This window comes from Carassius auratus, chromosome 43 (genome assembly GCF_003368295.1).
Source record: "Carassius auratus strain Wakin chromosome 43, ASM336829v1, whole genome shotgun sequence".
NCBI lineage: Eukaryota > Metazoa > Chordata > Actinopteri > Cypriniformes > Cyprinidae > Carassius > Carassius auratus.
This window is the reverse complement of record NC_039285.1, coordinates 12,221,687-12,236,428: the sequence shown is the minus strand read 5'-3', so window position 1 is coordinate 12,236,428 and position 14,742 is coordinate 12,221,687. Positions and strand designations below refer to the sequence as shown.

Here is a 14,742-nt window from a genome sequence, read left to right as displayed (position 1 = left end):
GACAGTATGTGGGCGCTCCGTTTTTTCTGTCATTTGGCCACAGTCTTCAGTGTCACATGACTCTTCAGAAATCATTCTAATATGCTGAAGCTGAGCAGAACTAAATGTAATGCCATACAATTTTTTGCGAAATAATCACATTTGTTTTACTGTAATTGTGCAGGGGCTATTGGGGATATTATTGTTTATTTTGATGCCATTTTTGCCCCAAGCCCCTGATGGAAGGCAGTCTCACCTTCGCTGTGCGGGCTGCCCGCGCTGCCGCCCCCCGCAGTGAAGCTGTAGCTGGGATCGTGCACAGGGTGGGGGTTGTACGGGTGAGGGATCGGGTACTGATAGGGGAACGTGAGCGGCCAGGGGGCTACACCAGGGTGAGGCAGCGGAGCCAGAGTGTCCTGGTCAGACGCCCCACTAGAACCATCATGATCATGCAAGGAGAGACTGGCCATATCTGAGACAGAAGAGGAACAAACAGGAGGGAAGAGAGTTCACTCCAAATGAACAAATAAAAGATGCTTCAGTGTGAAAGAGTGGGGAGAAGTGGAGGAACTCACTGCCGCACAGGTCACCAAAGATGTAATAGCACTGTTCAGAGAAGGTGATCTTGTTGACAGTGTGCCGGATGTAGCCAGCTTTGAGCAGGTTGCTAGCGTATTTGCGTGCCTCCCGTCTGTCAGGAAAGCCCTCGACGTGATGAAAGAGCCAGTCCACCACGTCTGAACCTGAGAGGAAAACAAAGACACTAGCGCAATGTCCACATCCAACTTCAATCTAACGGAAATGAATTATTATTTTTAAAAAAAACATGACTGTTAACAATCAAATCAAATACAGCAGTGGTTGTTAATTCACCCTTGTGGAAAGTAAACTTTAGCATACTTTTAAATGTTACTTTATAGGAATATATTTAGGTGGGAATTGAGTACAATACACTTATTCACATGCTATTTACTGTAGTGTATTAAATAGTTTTATTTATTTATATTAAATGCTGATATCTGAACTTAAAGAGTCCTTTTAATCGACTAAAATACATTTTTATATATAATGTCATAATTATACTGTCTTTGAAATGTACTGACAGCGTTTATGATAAACTAAAATATAGTTCTCAATTTTTATTGAAACCTCTAATAAAGTATTTATATACATACATACAAATACATACAAATATATATATATATATATATATATATATATATATATATATATATATATATATATATATAATATATATGTGTAATTATACATTTGTAATGATTGTAATGATGGAGTTAAGTACATTTAAAATATAGTAACTAACTTTAATATCAAATATTACACTATACGGTAAAATTATGATCAAGTACACTTGCTTTAGTATATGAGTCAGTCAACACATCAAAATAAGTGTACTTCTTTAAAGCAAAAGATTATTAAACATACTGGAACTCACTTTATATTAACATAGTAGTTTAAGACGCCTAATATAAAGTTAGGTTACATAAGTATTACTTTAAAATAAAATATAATAATTTGACATGATTACAAAGACCAATTAATTATTTTTTATTTAAGTTAAATATCTGTTACACTTAAGTGGCATTTTATTTAATTATTATCTATTACAGTTTTAAGATTTGAAACACACTACTAGTGCACATTCAATACAATTAAGCACAGTTCTTCGTCACACTGGCTTAACTGGATAGATACTGAAAATGGTGAAAAACATCAGATAATAACCGACATAACAGATAAACAAGGAATTGATTGTGATGAACCTGTTTATCCCTTTCGGTGGCTCAGGTTCATTTTTAAGAGTGAGGCTGCAGGTTTACCTATGAAGGCGTTGGGGATGGTGATCTTCAGCCACATTCTGTCCCGCACCTCCAGGCCTGACTCTGAAGATGCCATTGCTTTGGCTACTGCTGCCATGTCACTGTGGATGGACAGATGGAAATCCTCGAACCCTGCAGAGTGAAGCTCAGTGAGACAGCAGTCCACAGATGTGAGCGTGAATTACAAAGACGAACATCGAGATGTTCTAGCCGTTATCAACTGATCTGATCTGATTCTCAAACATTACAAATCCATCTAACTTTCTCTGTGAAAAAGGGGTGTGCTTTATTGTATTTAATGTGCACTTATAGTGTACTTCAAATCTTAAAAATACACTTTCATGACTCTTTCTTACACACAGTGCTCTTTCTAATAATTTCAAAAGTTTTCTTTAAAGTACATTTTATATCATTATGTTATAATGATTTTTTTGTCATGCTTTAAAGACGTACACTTACTTTGATGTGTTAACATACTAAAGCACATGTAAAGTACTTGATTATAATTTTAACTGTGGTGTTTATTATTAATCAAATTTAAACTATAATACAGATTTATTTAATTGTAAATAACATGCAATTATGTGTAAACATTACATTCAGTTCATACTAGTTTTTTTATTTGCATGTACTCTTGTCTTATTGACAAGTCCTGTACTGCCTCATTTTTAATTGTTCAAGACTAATCACAAATCTTTGATTTGACACACTCAGTTTTAAAGGGCTACGATCACAACACAGTAAGCAGTGGTTGGCAGATTAAGTCATCCTCTGGTGACAGACAGCGGGGACAGCAGAGGTGGATTATGGGAAGGGTGGATGGATAAACACTTACGCTCAGTCTCTGGAATGGAGCTTGTGATGGAGGAGCTGGTGGAGGTGATTGTGCTCATGGAAGGGCTCATACCGTACACTGGGTACGCCCCCGTCATAGCGGCAGTGTGAGACACCCAGGCAGCAGGGTCTATGGGACGGATCGGCTCACCTGAACAAACACAGATGCCTGGTCACTTCAGATGATACCAAAGAGGACAAAAACATTCAAAGAAAATGATTTCATTTTACCTGTGAAAGTGAAATGGTTGCGAACGCCACTTCATGTTTAAAAGAATAGTTCTTTGAAAGAATAGTTTACCCAGAAATTAAAATGTACTCATCCTCAGGCCATCCAAAATATAGATGAGTTTGTTTCTTCGTCTGAGAAACGTAGCATTCAATCACTTGCTCATTAGTGGATGCTCTGCAGTGAATGGGTGCCGTCAGAATGAGAGTCCAAACAGCTGATAAAAACATCACAATAATCCACACCACTCCAGTCCATCAGTTAATGTCTTGTGAAGTGAAAAGCTGTGTGTTTGTAAGAAACAATACAATCATTAAGGCATTTTAACTTTAAACCATCACTGCTGGGCAAAATAATCCATAATCCATAACGCCTCCTCCAGGGAAAACGTCCATCTCCAGTTGTCCTCTCACATCAAAATCCACCAACATATTTCTTCAGAACATTGTTGGACTGTTTTCGGTGCTTGATCGGTGCATATTTCTCTCCTGATTCAACGAGACGACTTTTTCACTGGAGAAAGCAATATTATGGAGTGAAGAGCGATGGTCTGAAGTTAAAACTGTATTAAATACGGATATGTTTCATACACTGTAAAACCCGACAAGTTAACTCAACTCAAATCGTTTGAGTAAACTGATTGCCTTGACTGTAATACCCGACAAGTAAACTTTACTCAAACGGTTTGAGTAAACAGATATCCTTAAGTAATGTTAACTCAAACCGTTTGAGGAAACCGATTGCCTTAAACCATTTAAGTTGAAAAAACTAACAGTTATGAGTACTCCGAACTTAATTCAGTTGAGTTCACTGAAAGAAGATATACATTGCAATTAAGTGATTAAGTGATTAACTGAGCTTTAGTGATGAACACCTGCTGTTAACAAACATAATTACTGAAGAAAAGAGAGAAAGGAACAACAGCTGACTTCAGACACAGCCTCACTCAAACCTGACAAGTTAACTTAACTCAAACCGTTTGAGGAAACTGATTGCCTTAAACCATTTAAGTTGAAAAAACTAACAGTTATGAGTACTCTTTACTTAATTCAGTTGAGTTCACTGAAAGATATATATTGCAATTAAGTAATTAAGTGATTAACTAAGTGCTGATTGAGAATTAGTGATGAACAACTGCTGTTAACAAACAGAATCACTGAAGAAAAGAGAAACACAAGAACTACTACAACTGACTTCAAACACAGACTTAGATGAAATCAACTGAAATAAAATACATGAAATCTCTCAAGATCTGATGAAACAACCCACAAACAGCATCAGCAGCTCCACTTATTAATAACCAGACTGACTTTATTTCTGTCAGACGTCTACAGAAGATCTTATTGAGAATGAACTAAGGTTTAGATGTTGATTTATTGTTTCATTTGAAGTAACCATGTTAGAGATCAGTGTTTGCTTTAGTTGGGCTCTTGACCCTTGACTTCTGTCTTAGTCTTTTCTCTGGCTGTTATAACTGTGTGTTTCTAAAACATATTTGTTGTAACTCAAAAGCCCAGAAGAAATGCCATCAGGTGTTAACCTGTATCTAGGTGTAGGTTGTTATACTTTATAAAGGTGATGGTAATTATTCATTATTATTCACAGTTATTGATCAATGAGGAGTCTAATCTCTGATGTGTAATTAGTAGAAGTGGACCTAGTAAAAATGACACTAAGAGCCAGTGATTCTGTAATATTCAATTAATATTAAAATGACTTCATAAACATTTTGTACACATTCTTTTGTCTTCTATGCCAGTAACTGGTCAAACACAGACATCAATAATCAGAATATGAACCTCTACAATGGTGACAAAAAAACATGCTGCAATGCATGCTGGGTACTATTGTAGAACAAAACTCATCCATGGCGCCCAGCATGCTCTGCAGGATTTTTTTTTTTATGGTCACCATTGTTGAGGTTCATATTCTGATTATTGATGTCTGTGTGTGACTAATTGACACCATAGAAGTCCACACTCTTTGGAAAGTCTTTGTATTAACTGATTATTACAGAACCACTGGGTCTTAGGATCACTTTTACTGTAATCAATCAAATTACATAACACCTTTTTCATCAGAGATTAGACTTCTTATGAATCAATAATTGATGATTATCACCAATATAGAGTATAACAACCTACACCTAGGTACAGGTTAAGATCTGATGGCATTTCTTCTGGGCTTTTGAGTTATAACAAATGTGTTTTAGAAACACAAGGTTATAACAGCCAGAGAAAACACTAAGACAGATGAAAAGGGTCAAGAGCCCAACTAAAGCAAACAGTGATCTCTAACATGGTTACTTCAAATGAAACAATAAATCAACATCTAAACCTTAGTTCATGCTCAATAAGATCTTCTGTAGACGTCTGACAGAAATAAAGTCAGTCTGGTTATTAATAAGTGGAGCTGCTGATGCTGTTTGTGGGTTGTTTCATCAGATCTTGAGAGATTTCATGTATTTTATTTCAGTTGATTTCATCTAAGTCTGTGTTTGAAGTCAGTTGTAGTAGTTCTTGTGTTTCTCTTTTCTTCAGTGATTCTGTTTGTTAACAGCAGCTGTTCATCACTAATTCTCAATCAGCACTTAGTTAATCACTTAATTACTTGAATGTAAAGTTTTAAAACTTACAGGGTTTAAATCAAGGCAATCTGTTTACTCAAACGATTTGAGTTAAGTTAACTTGTCGGGGTTTACAGTGTACAAACAACCAACTTTTGTCTTCACAAGACATTAACTGATGGACTGGAGTGGTGTGTATTACTTCTGGATTATTGTGATGCTTTTATCAGCTGTTCGGACTCTCATTCTGACGGCACCCATTCACTGCAGAGCATCCATTGGTGGGCAAGTGATGCAATGCTACATTTCTCCAAATCTGTTCCAATGAAGGAACAAACTCATCTCCATCTTGGATGTCCTCAGGGTGAGTACATTTTCTATTTTAAAAGCACTCTTACTTCGTGGGAGAGTGAAACAGCTCCGGGGGTTTGGATCCCAACATTTGGCCACAGTCAGTGTGATGGGTCTGAAAAATGTGAACGTACACAATTAGTAGAAATGTCGGTCGGTGCTTAATCTAATTTAATCCATAATAAGAGCAGCAGACATCACAGTGTCCACCTCTTACCCAGGTTTATGGACAATCTCTCGCAGCACCTTCACTGCATCATCATTACTCATGTTCTCAAAGTTGATATCATTCACCTGCAACAAAAGAAAGCAACTCTTATAGATCACAACAACCGTGAGCAAGAATGTCTTACAGTACAAATCAAGCAGCCGAATCAGACCTGCAGAAGCATGTCCCCAGGCTCAATGCGTCCGTCAGCAGCCACCGCGCCGCCCTTCATGATGGAGCCGATGTAGATTCCTCCATCACCCCTCTCATTACTCTGCCCGACTATACTGATGCCCAGAAAATTATACTTCTCTATAGTAAGGGGGAGAGAGAAAAGAAAAATGGAGAGATGAACGGCAGACTATAGATTCAGTATTGATACAGTGCAACATTTTTATCTATCTCATAATCATTTGTTAAAATATAACAAATATAACAAATCATTTTCCAGGGGTATAGATATGAAGGAATATTAACAAAACGCAATCTGCACAAGACATTAAATAATAAACTGAAAGAAACACAGGACCGAAAATTCAATCTAGTTTCTAAATGCATGTTATAGATCTTATTGTGAACAATTCATCTGTTCAAATGTTGCACTTTTTATGTTCTGACCTTATAATGTTTAATCAAAATGTCTAAACTGGATTTTCCAGCGAAAAATGTAAGACTGCTCTCTGGTGAGGAAAGAAGGTCTTCTTCAATTATTTAGTCCTCTTAAACTCCACCACTGCATGTTCACATTCATCTGCCTTCTTTTTTTAGGGCCACACCCATTTCTCAACATCCAATCAACAACTGATGTGTAAAACAATGTCCCACCCTACTTTTTCTTTTTTTGGACTCTTTTTTTTTTACCTCTCTGATCACAAGCAGTTTGTTCTGATGGGTGATTTCAAGTCTGTGGTCAGTGTGGTGCACTCTGGTGTTCCCCAGGGATCGGTTTTGGACCCTTTACTCTTTTGTATTTACATTTTTCCATTTGGCCAACTTTTAAGAACTCTTGGTCTTAACTTTCACTTTTATGCCAATGACACTCAGATCTATATACATTCAGCCTGTGTCTCTTCTTTCTTAATGTTTTACTGAGATAAAAAAATGGATGTCGAAAATTTTCTCTGTCTAAACACTAACAAGACTGAAGTGATGCTTATTGGTTCACCTCATCAGTTGCGTGAAGCAGAGTTCATAACCTCAAGTGTGGTTGGCTCTGCTTTACAATTCCAAAGTAAACTAAAAAATCTGGGGGTGATATTTGACGCCAATTTAACATTCAAAGCATAATTTTTTCATCTCAGAAACATTGCCAAATAATGTCCCATGCTGACTTTCTCTGTGGCTGAAAAGTTAATCAACACTTTTGTTTTCTCACGTATTGATTATTGTAATGCTTTGCTGGCTGGCAAAGAAAATATCAGTTTGTATAAAATTCAGCTGCTAGAATTCTATCTAGGACCAGAGCAAGGGAGCACATCACACCTATCCTGGAAAAAATGCACTGGTTTCCGGTTATTTTTTGTATTGATTTTAAAATTATCATGCTCACTTATAAGGCCTTGAATAATTTGGCCCCTCAATATTTGTGTGAGCTTTTAACCCCCTACACTCCTACGCGTGCTCTACGCTCTTCTGAAGCTGGTCTTTTAACTGTCTAAACAACACGGTTAAAAACTATGGGTGATCGGGCTTTTCTTCTTTGGTTTAGGATTAGGAATGCAGAATTTTGCAGAATGCAGTGTTTTTAAATCTTCCCTTAAAACATACTTTTTTAGGGTAGCTTTTATGTGATTCATGTGATTATTTTATTTGTTATTATATTGGCTTTTTATTTTTTATTTATAATTTTTTTTATTCATTTTTTTACTGCCTGCAAAAAAAGTTATGTGTATCTTTTAATTTCATATTTTTATTTAAAGTGCTTTGAGATGCTACTTTTAAAGGCGCTATATAAAATAAAGTTTATTATTATTGTTGTTAAACTAATCAAAGGTGACAGTACAGTAATTTATAACGCTACAAAAAAGTACATTTCAAAAAAATATTGTTCTTTTGAACTTCGATTTATCAAAGATTATCACAGTTTCCGCAAAAATATTAAGCTGTAAAACAGTTTTTCAACAATCATAAGAACCAATATTAATAAATCAATATTAATAAAAACACCCAAAATTATCAAAATTTATTGTTTTGCAAATCAGCACATTAGAATGATTTCTGAAAGATCTTGTGACACTGAAGACTGGAGGAATTATGCTGAAAATTCAGCATTGCATCACAGAAAAAAAATACATTTGACTATATATTCAGATGGAAAACTGTTCATTTAAATTGTAAAAAGATTACTGTTTTAACTGTATTTTTGACCAAACAAATGCAGCCTTGGTGAACATAAGAGTCTTCTTTCAATAACATAAAAAATTATTCTAAATGTTTAACCAGTAGTGTATTTAAGATCTTTTCCACTACTGTCTATAGCACAGATGGTTCAGAACGAGTTACACATCAAAGTGTGATACTTACAATACTTTAAATAATATAACTTTTCACAACCTAAATAAATTGAGATGGAAAACCGAAGCCCCGGTTTACAGTTCTGTTCCACTCAGAAATGAACGCCGTTAGTGAATGTCCTTCATGTTGTGGTGTATGTTGGACGGCAGACACACAGATATACATGTGCACATACTCACCCATGTTTAATGTGACAGTGATGATGTTCAGAGACATGGTGGAGTCAGTGATGCTGCTGAACGATGAGGACTGGAGAGATCGAGAGAAAGAGAGCCAGAGATGAGGACACACTGATATAAACACTGATAGCCATGAGGTTTATCTGGACTCTCACCCGCTCCATCCTGGGTGCTTTGGGTTTGCGTCTGCGGCGGCGATGGCGTCTCATGAGACGTGACGATGTGCTCTGCTCCGTGGAGCTGCTGAACCTGTAGCAGCATCACAGACGAAAAACAATCTTCAAAACATCATATTCAGCCTGGAAGTGGCTTTTGTGCACATATAATGCACATTACAGTCGTCTCTGCTCTGATTGGTCAGGAGAGTCATGTGATGCTTACCAGCCAATCGTCTGCAATAGTGTAGTAGTGTATCAGAGCATTGAAAACCATGCTTTGTGTTGGCTTTCCAGAGCATGTGATCTGAGTCTTCATGAGGAGCCAAAGCTACACTTAAGATGTATAGCTCCACCATAACTCTGACTCTTTTTGTATAAATACCCTTATAATGTCCATATCCAGATGACCTCTGTTAAGAATGGCCTCTTTACATGTGAAAAATATCAGAATAGCTCTCTGTCATTGATCACTATTTTTTACTAATATAATAAAAATCAACTGTTTTACTGTTGTTAAAAACAATGAGAAATATTTTCTTTAAAACATTGTGAAACTGTATTTAATATTGTTATAAAATAAAGCATGGACTGTATTGCCGTAATGAAAATAATTAAAAATAATGTTAATTTACATTACTAAAAAAACAAATCAAATGAAAAAAAAACTGTATTTTGTATTACAACACAGTTAAAAATTACTGCAAATGCCATTGTTTGAAGTAAGAAATATTAATTTATTTTTAAAAAATACTAATAATTGAGGAATATTATTTTGTACTGTAATGCGGTAAAAACTGGCTGTATTACTGTCATGAAAATCATTGTTCAAATATTGAGCTTTTTTTTTTTTAACAAAAAAACATTGTAAAACAGTATTTTTTACTGTAATACACTGAAAATGGACTGTATTATTGTAATCAAAATTATCAATAAAATGAGAAACCTGCTTAATTATAAATAATTAAATAATAAATTCTCAATATGCTAATAGTAAAGTAGATTATATTTATTTGCAAAATATTTTTTTGCCTCTTCAGTCTGAAAGATTTGTAAACTGACCATTATGCAGTTTATAATAAATGTAAACATAATGTGTTTGTTCACAATTAAACTCTACACAGCGTAATCTAACTTTTAATTTAGGGCCCAAAATTAAACTTTTCCCCAAAATCCTGTTTTCCATAAATGTTTTTATGCATTCTGTGTTTTATGTTTTATTACAAATGTTTAATCAAATATGGTATTTTTAAAATGTAATTAAATGAAAATATAAATAATCTGAAAATAAATAAAACATTTAACATTTTCGAAACAATCAAAACATTGCATTTGTCAAATAGCATGCTGCAAACCGAACTATATACAGTGCATAAAAAAATCTGGGTTAAAAAATAATTACTACTATTATTACTGTACTATTACTTTGAGAAGTACAAACATATGAGTTTAATATTCATACATTGTAATACATTTATGTCATAATTTCTTCAAGTTAAGATTTTTTAAATTTATTTTGGTGGTTTGTCGTGAAGATCTTTTGAGTTTCAGGTTGTATTTGACAGTAGCTTTTCTCAAATAAAATTAAAAGTGAAGCAGATATGAAGATATTGAGATGTTAAAAGCAGCCCTACATCAGATGTCTATTTCTAAAGAGTAAGAAAAATCCTTGTTTTGTCTGCGAGAGCAGGACTCACCTGCTAGTGGAGTCCTCCTCCTCGGAGTCGAAGAAGCTGGTGGTGTCCAGCTCACTGCTCATTAGCGTGGACGAGCTCTCGAAGCCGGCGATGTCCGGCCTGCGCTCCGGCCGCGAGTGACCGTTCATCCGGCCTCCTGCAGCACACAACACTCATCAAACAAGCCTGTGTTTCTCCTCATCATAAGCCAGGACTGACTTATGGGTAAACTCACCATGGTCGTGTGTATCTTTCCTACGAGGCCTCTCTCTGTCTCTGTCTCTGACTTTGTCTCGGTCTTTTCTCGGCGATGGACCCACCTCAGGCTCGGTATCATTGCCCAGGTCATCCTGACTTCCTGCGGCATTCGCACTGGACAACAAGAGGAAGGCAGAATAATGAAGGACGAGTGTTCAGATGGTGACTAAAACATAGCTGAGTGCCACACACAATTCACACAAGGAAGCTTTTTATTTAAAGAGAACTATACTCCACTTCTAAACAGGTTTTACTTGATTAATGATTCATTTGCTAATCTAATCATAAAGCATTTGTAAGTCATTGGACTATGAAAGTGTTGGAATCATGTTGGAATCACAGGCAACTCAACATTCAACCTATTCCATGCATTTAAACAAAATCATTATTGTCAAATAAAACTAAAACCATCAAATTTTTTTACTTGAAATTCTTGAATATATACTTGAATTTATACATAGTTCAACATTTCTACACCAATATTTCCAAATATTTATTTTAGCGGCAAGAATGATTATTTTACTTTTTATTATTATTATTGTACAAAACAAAAAAATGGCCCAGAATTTGTTAGTAAAAAATATATATTTATGCACACACCATATTTTTGCTATATTTTGAAATACATTTAAAAATATACTTAAAAAAAACATTTTTTTAAATAAAATACTAAATAAAATAAAAAAATTTAACATATTTGATATGAGTTAGCCATTAACATTTCTCATTTTTGTAACTTAAAATAAATTTTACTAAAATTGTTGTACTTAAATAAATCAATTAAATAAACTAAAACTAATAAATCAAAATTAATAAATACTATATGGACAAAAAAAAGCCAAAAAAAAAAAATACTTTAACTAAAATTAAAATAAAAACAGAAAAAAAAATTTGAAGCTATTCTTCATCAATAGTTTATAATAATGTGTATAAACTAAAGAGTACCATAAAGATTCACAACGAAAACCTAATTATGACTAATAAGAGTTTGCAAGTCAGAAAAGCTGTGGATCAGCAGCAGAGGGCGATCACAGGTTGCTGCTGTATTTCACCTGACTGCTTGGAGCTGTGTGTTCAGTGCATGAATAATTAACCTGCACACAAACACACTCACACAGAGGGGAGTCATGCTGCCTGACAGACAGAACAGGAAACACACACACACAGACAGGAAACACCAGCACGACAAACAAGTATGCACACACATGTGGTTACACACAGATAAAGACACCCACTGACCAACAATGCCACTAACAGACCTGTGGGGAAACCAGAAACCTGACACTGATACGGACAAGAAAATAAAAAAACATCAAAACATATATGAGGGATGTGCGATTTGGTCAAAATAAATCACATTGGTATGATTTTGACAAACATTGAGTGTGATATTTAAACTGTGAAATCATAAAACTTTTAATGTCCCAATAGATCACAACAGCAACCGGCCTTGGTTTCAGAAGTATTCTTCCTTTCACTTTCTCCGTAAGGGTTTTTATAAAAATCAATGAAGAATAGAGCTGTGAATCATAATGCATCTTTAAAATCAAATGGTACTTCTTTACTTATGAAATAAAATAGACTTTAGCATACTTTTAAAAATAATTTTCCTTAAGTGTGAACCGAATGTTATGTTTTTGGACACTTAAATGCATGTTCACTGAATTTAAATAAAATGTATTAAATGCAATTAGATTAACTTTTTTTGACCCACTTAAGTAGGATGTAAGTACATTTCAGTTCTTTGAAATATGGTTAAAGTGTACTGCTGAGTAGTAAACCAAAATATACTTTAATATATACTTTAATGTTATTTCTATTGAAACTTGTATGTCATGTATTTTAATATATTTAAGCTGCCATTTAGTACAGTTGAAATATGTTAACTTTAAATGTACACTGTAAAAAATAAGTGTAATTTTAACTGTAAAATTTTGTAAAAACGCTACGGAAAAAAACTGATAATAGGTTAACAGTAAGTTCCCGTACTATATACAGGGAAAAACTGTAAAAGATCTAACAAAGCATTTAATGTAAATTTACAGTAAAATTCTGTTAATTATACAGCTTTTAGAAGTAAAAAAAGAACAAATCAATGTATAATTTACAGTCTAAAACTGTAAACTGATATTCCCAGAATTCCCTGCGTGACACTCCACGTTTGAAAGTATTTTGTTTAAATAATCATGTTTTTAAATAGTTCTTGTTATCAGTTATGTACATTTGAGCTTTATGTTACATCTTCTGTTGCTTAATGAAAGTTTTTTGCATTATTTAAGTATCACGTGTGTTACCATGATGGTGTTTTGTGTTTCCATAAATGTGCACCTTCTATATGTTAATATATACTTCTGCTTGTGGTGAAGCTACTTGTGATGAGCTTTGATACTTCATGTGGCTTTCTCTTATACAGTACCATCTTTATTATTATGGTGGTTGTCAGTATTTTCAAGGTACAAAACAGATTTAATTTTGTGTGTTGTTGAATTTACTGGTTTATATTCACAATTTCTTGTTTGTAAATTACAGCTTTATATTGTAAAATTAACAGTTTTTGATGTAAATGTGTTTACAGTTTTCTGTATTTTTACAAAATTATTCTGGCAACCACAGCTGCCAAAAAGTTTTTGTAAAAACAACAAGAAATTTTTTACAGTGTAGTATTAAATTACACAATACAGTTAAAATTAAAATCAAGTGCTTAAGTATGTTAATCGACACATCACAATAAATGTACACCATTAAAGCAAGATCGCATTTTATTAAAACAGTTATTTAAAGTCAACTTTAATTTATCTGATTACAAAGTGCAGATTTTAAAAGTGTACTTAAATGACTCTCTTTAAGTGCACTTAAGTGTCCTTCCATTTCATTAATATTACATTATCCGCAAGTATTTTTTATTCACTTTTAAGATTTTTAAATACACTGAAAGTGCACATTGCATACAAATAAGCACACTTCTTTTTCTCAAGGGTTGATTTGAAATGAAAGAAGTACCTAATATTCCTATAGTATATGATATATATGATCTGCAAAAGCAACTAAGAATGAGTCAAGTGTGAAAAGACTGTAAATAAATTTATTATAACAAAGACTAAACAAAAGGCTGCTCATTTACTTTGGACTTTGACTATTTATTTAAATTAAATTGCAGTAATAAAGGCTATACTGCTTTTTAATTAGCTGTTCAGACCTAAAAACACTTCACCTCCATCAGGTCTTTCTTCGTACTCCACATTCCCATCAAAATGAGCACTTAACGCAATCGATGCCTTTGTAGGTAAAACGTCGATCTAAATGGATGAGCGTCTTTCTTTGAGGGCCTGTAGAGTTGATTAGATTAACACGTAATGGGGTCTCCAGGCTTATTGGAGAATTTAAACACGCACAGATCTGAGACTCGCACAGCTCCTCTTAACACACTCCTGTGATCTGACAGATGTCATTAAGGGTATTGACGTGCTAGCGCTCTCAGGTTAAGGCTCTGATTAGTGCATGTAAAAGGAAACTGAAGGTTAATGAGTTCATGTCAAAAGCGAGCGCTTCTGGCCTCTAACCACCTCCCGAGTGTGTATCTGACAAGAAAACTGTGCGTCTGAAGCGTCTGGCTCAACCAGTGGTAGTGTTGTCAAAAGACCCGCTACTTCCGTAAAAAAATGAAAATGTCACAGTACCAGGTTTCTTTAAGTACAGATGGTACCGAGTACCCGGTCAACCCGGTTCTTGACACATCAGCGCTTTTATTACAGCGCTGTGATTTCCGTGAAGCAGAAAACACGGACAGAATCTCAAAATCCAGTCATGAAAATGAAACTTACATTTTAATATGGACAGTCACGGAATTTGTCAAAGTTAGCATGAAATTAATCAAATTAAATCTCCATATGTACCAGTATCTGTAAATGTTAAGCCGTTAAGTTGGTTGAAATATGAATCCTGTTTTTCCCGC

General features: G+C 34.6%; 1 protein-coding gene across 1 annotated transcript in view; it reads right to left on the bottom strand.

Annotated features, from left to right (window-relative positions):
- LOC113061722 (segment polarity protein dishevelled homolog DVL-3-like) overlaps positions 1 to 14,742 on the bottom strand; it is a 40,627-nt gene that overhangs the window by 2,537 nt on the left and 23,348 nt on the right. The window contains exons 4-14 of the mRNA XM_026231106.1: positions 10,768 to 10,904; positions 10,554 to 10,689; positions 8,857 to 8,950; positions 8,702 to 8,771; positions 6,181 to 6,320; positions 6,018 to 6,094; positions 5,848 to 5,915; positions 2,656 to 2,805; positions 1,821 to 1,952; positions 555 to 722; positions 236 to 451 (exon numbers count right to left, since the gene is read on the bottom strand). Coding sequence (XP_026086891.1) covers positions 236 to 451; positions 555 to 722; positions 1,821 to 1,952; positions 2,656 to 2,805; positions 5,848 to 5,915; positions 6,018 to 6,094; positions 6,181 to 6,320; positions 8,702 to 8,771; positions 8,857 to 8,950; positions 10,554 to 10,689; positions 10,768 to 10,904 — 1,388 coding nt within the window. The remainder of the gene's footprint in view (positions 1 to 235; positions 452 to 554; positions 723 to 1,820; positions 1,953 to 2,655; positions 2,806 to 5,847; positions 5,916 to 6,017; positions 6,095 to 6,180; positions 6,321 to 8,701; positions 8,772 to 8,856; positions 8,951 to 10,553; positions 10,690 to 10,767; positions 10,905 to 14,742) is intronic.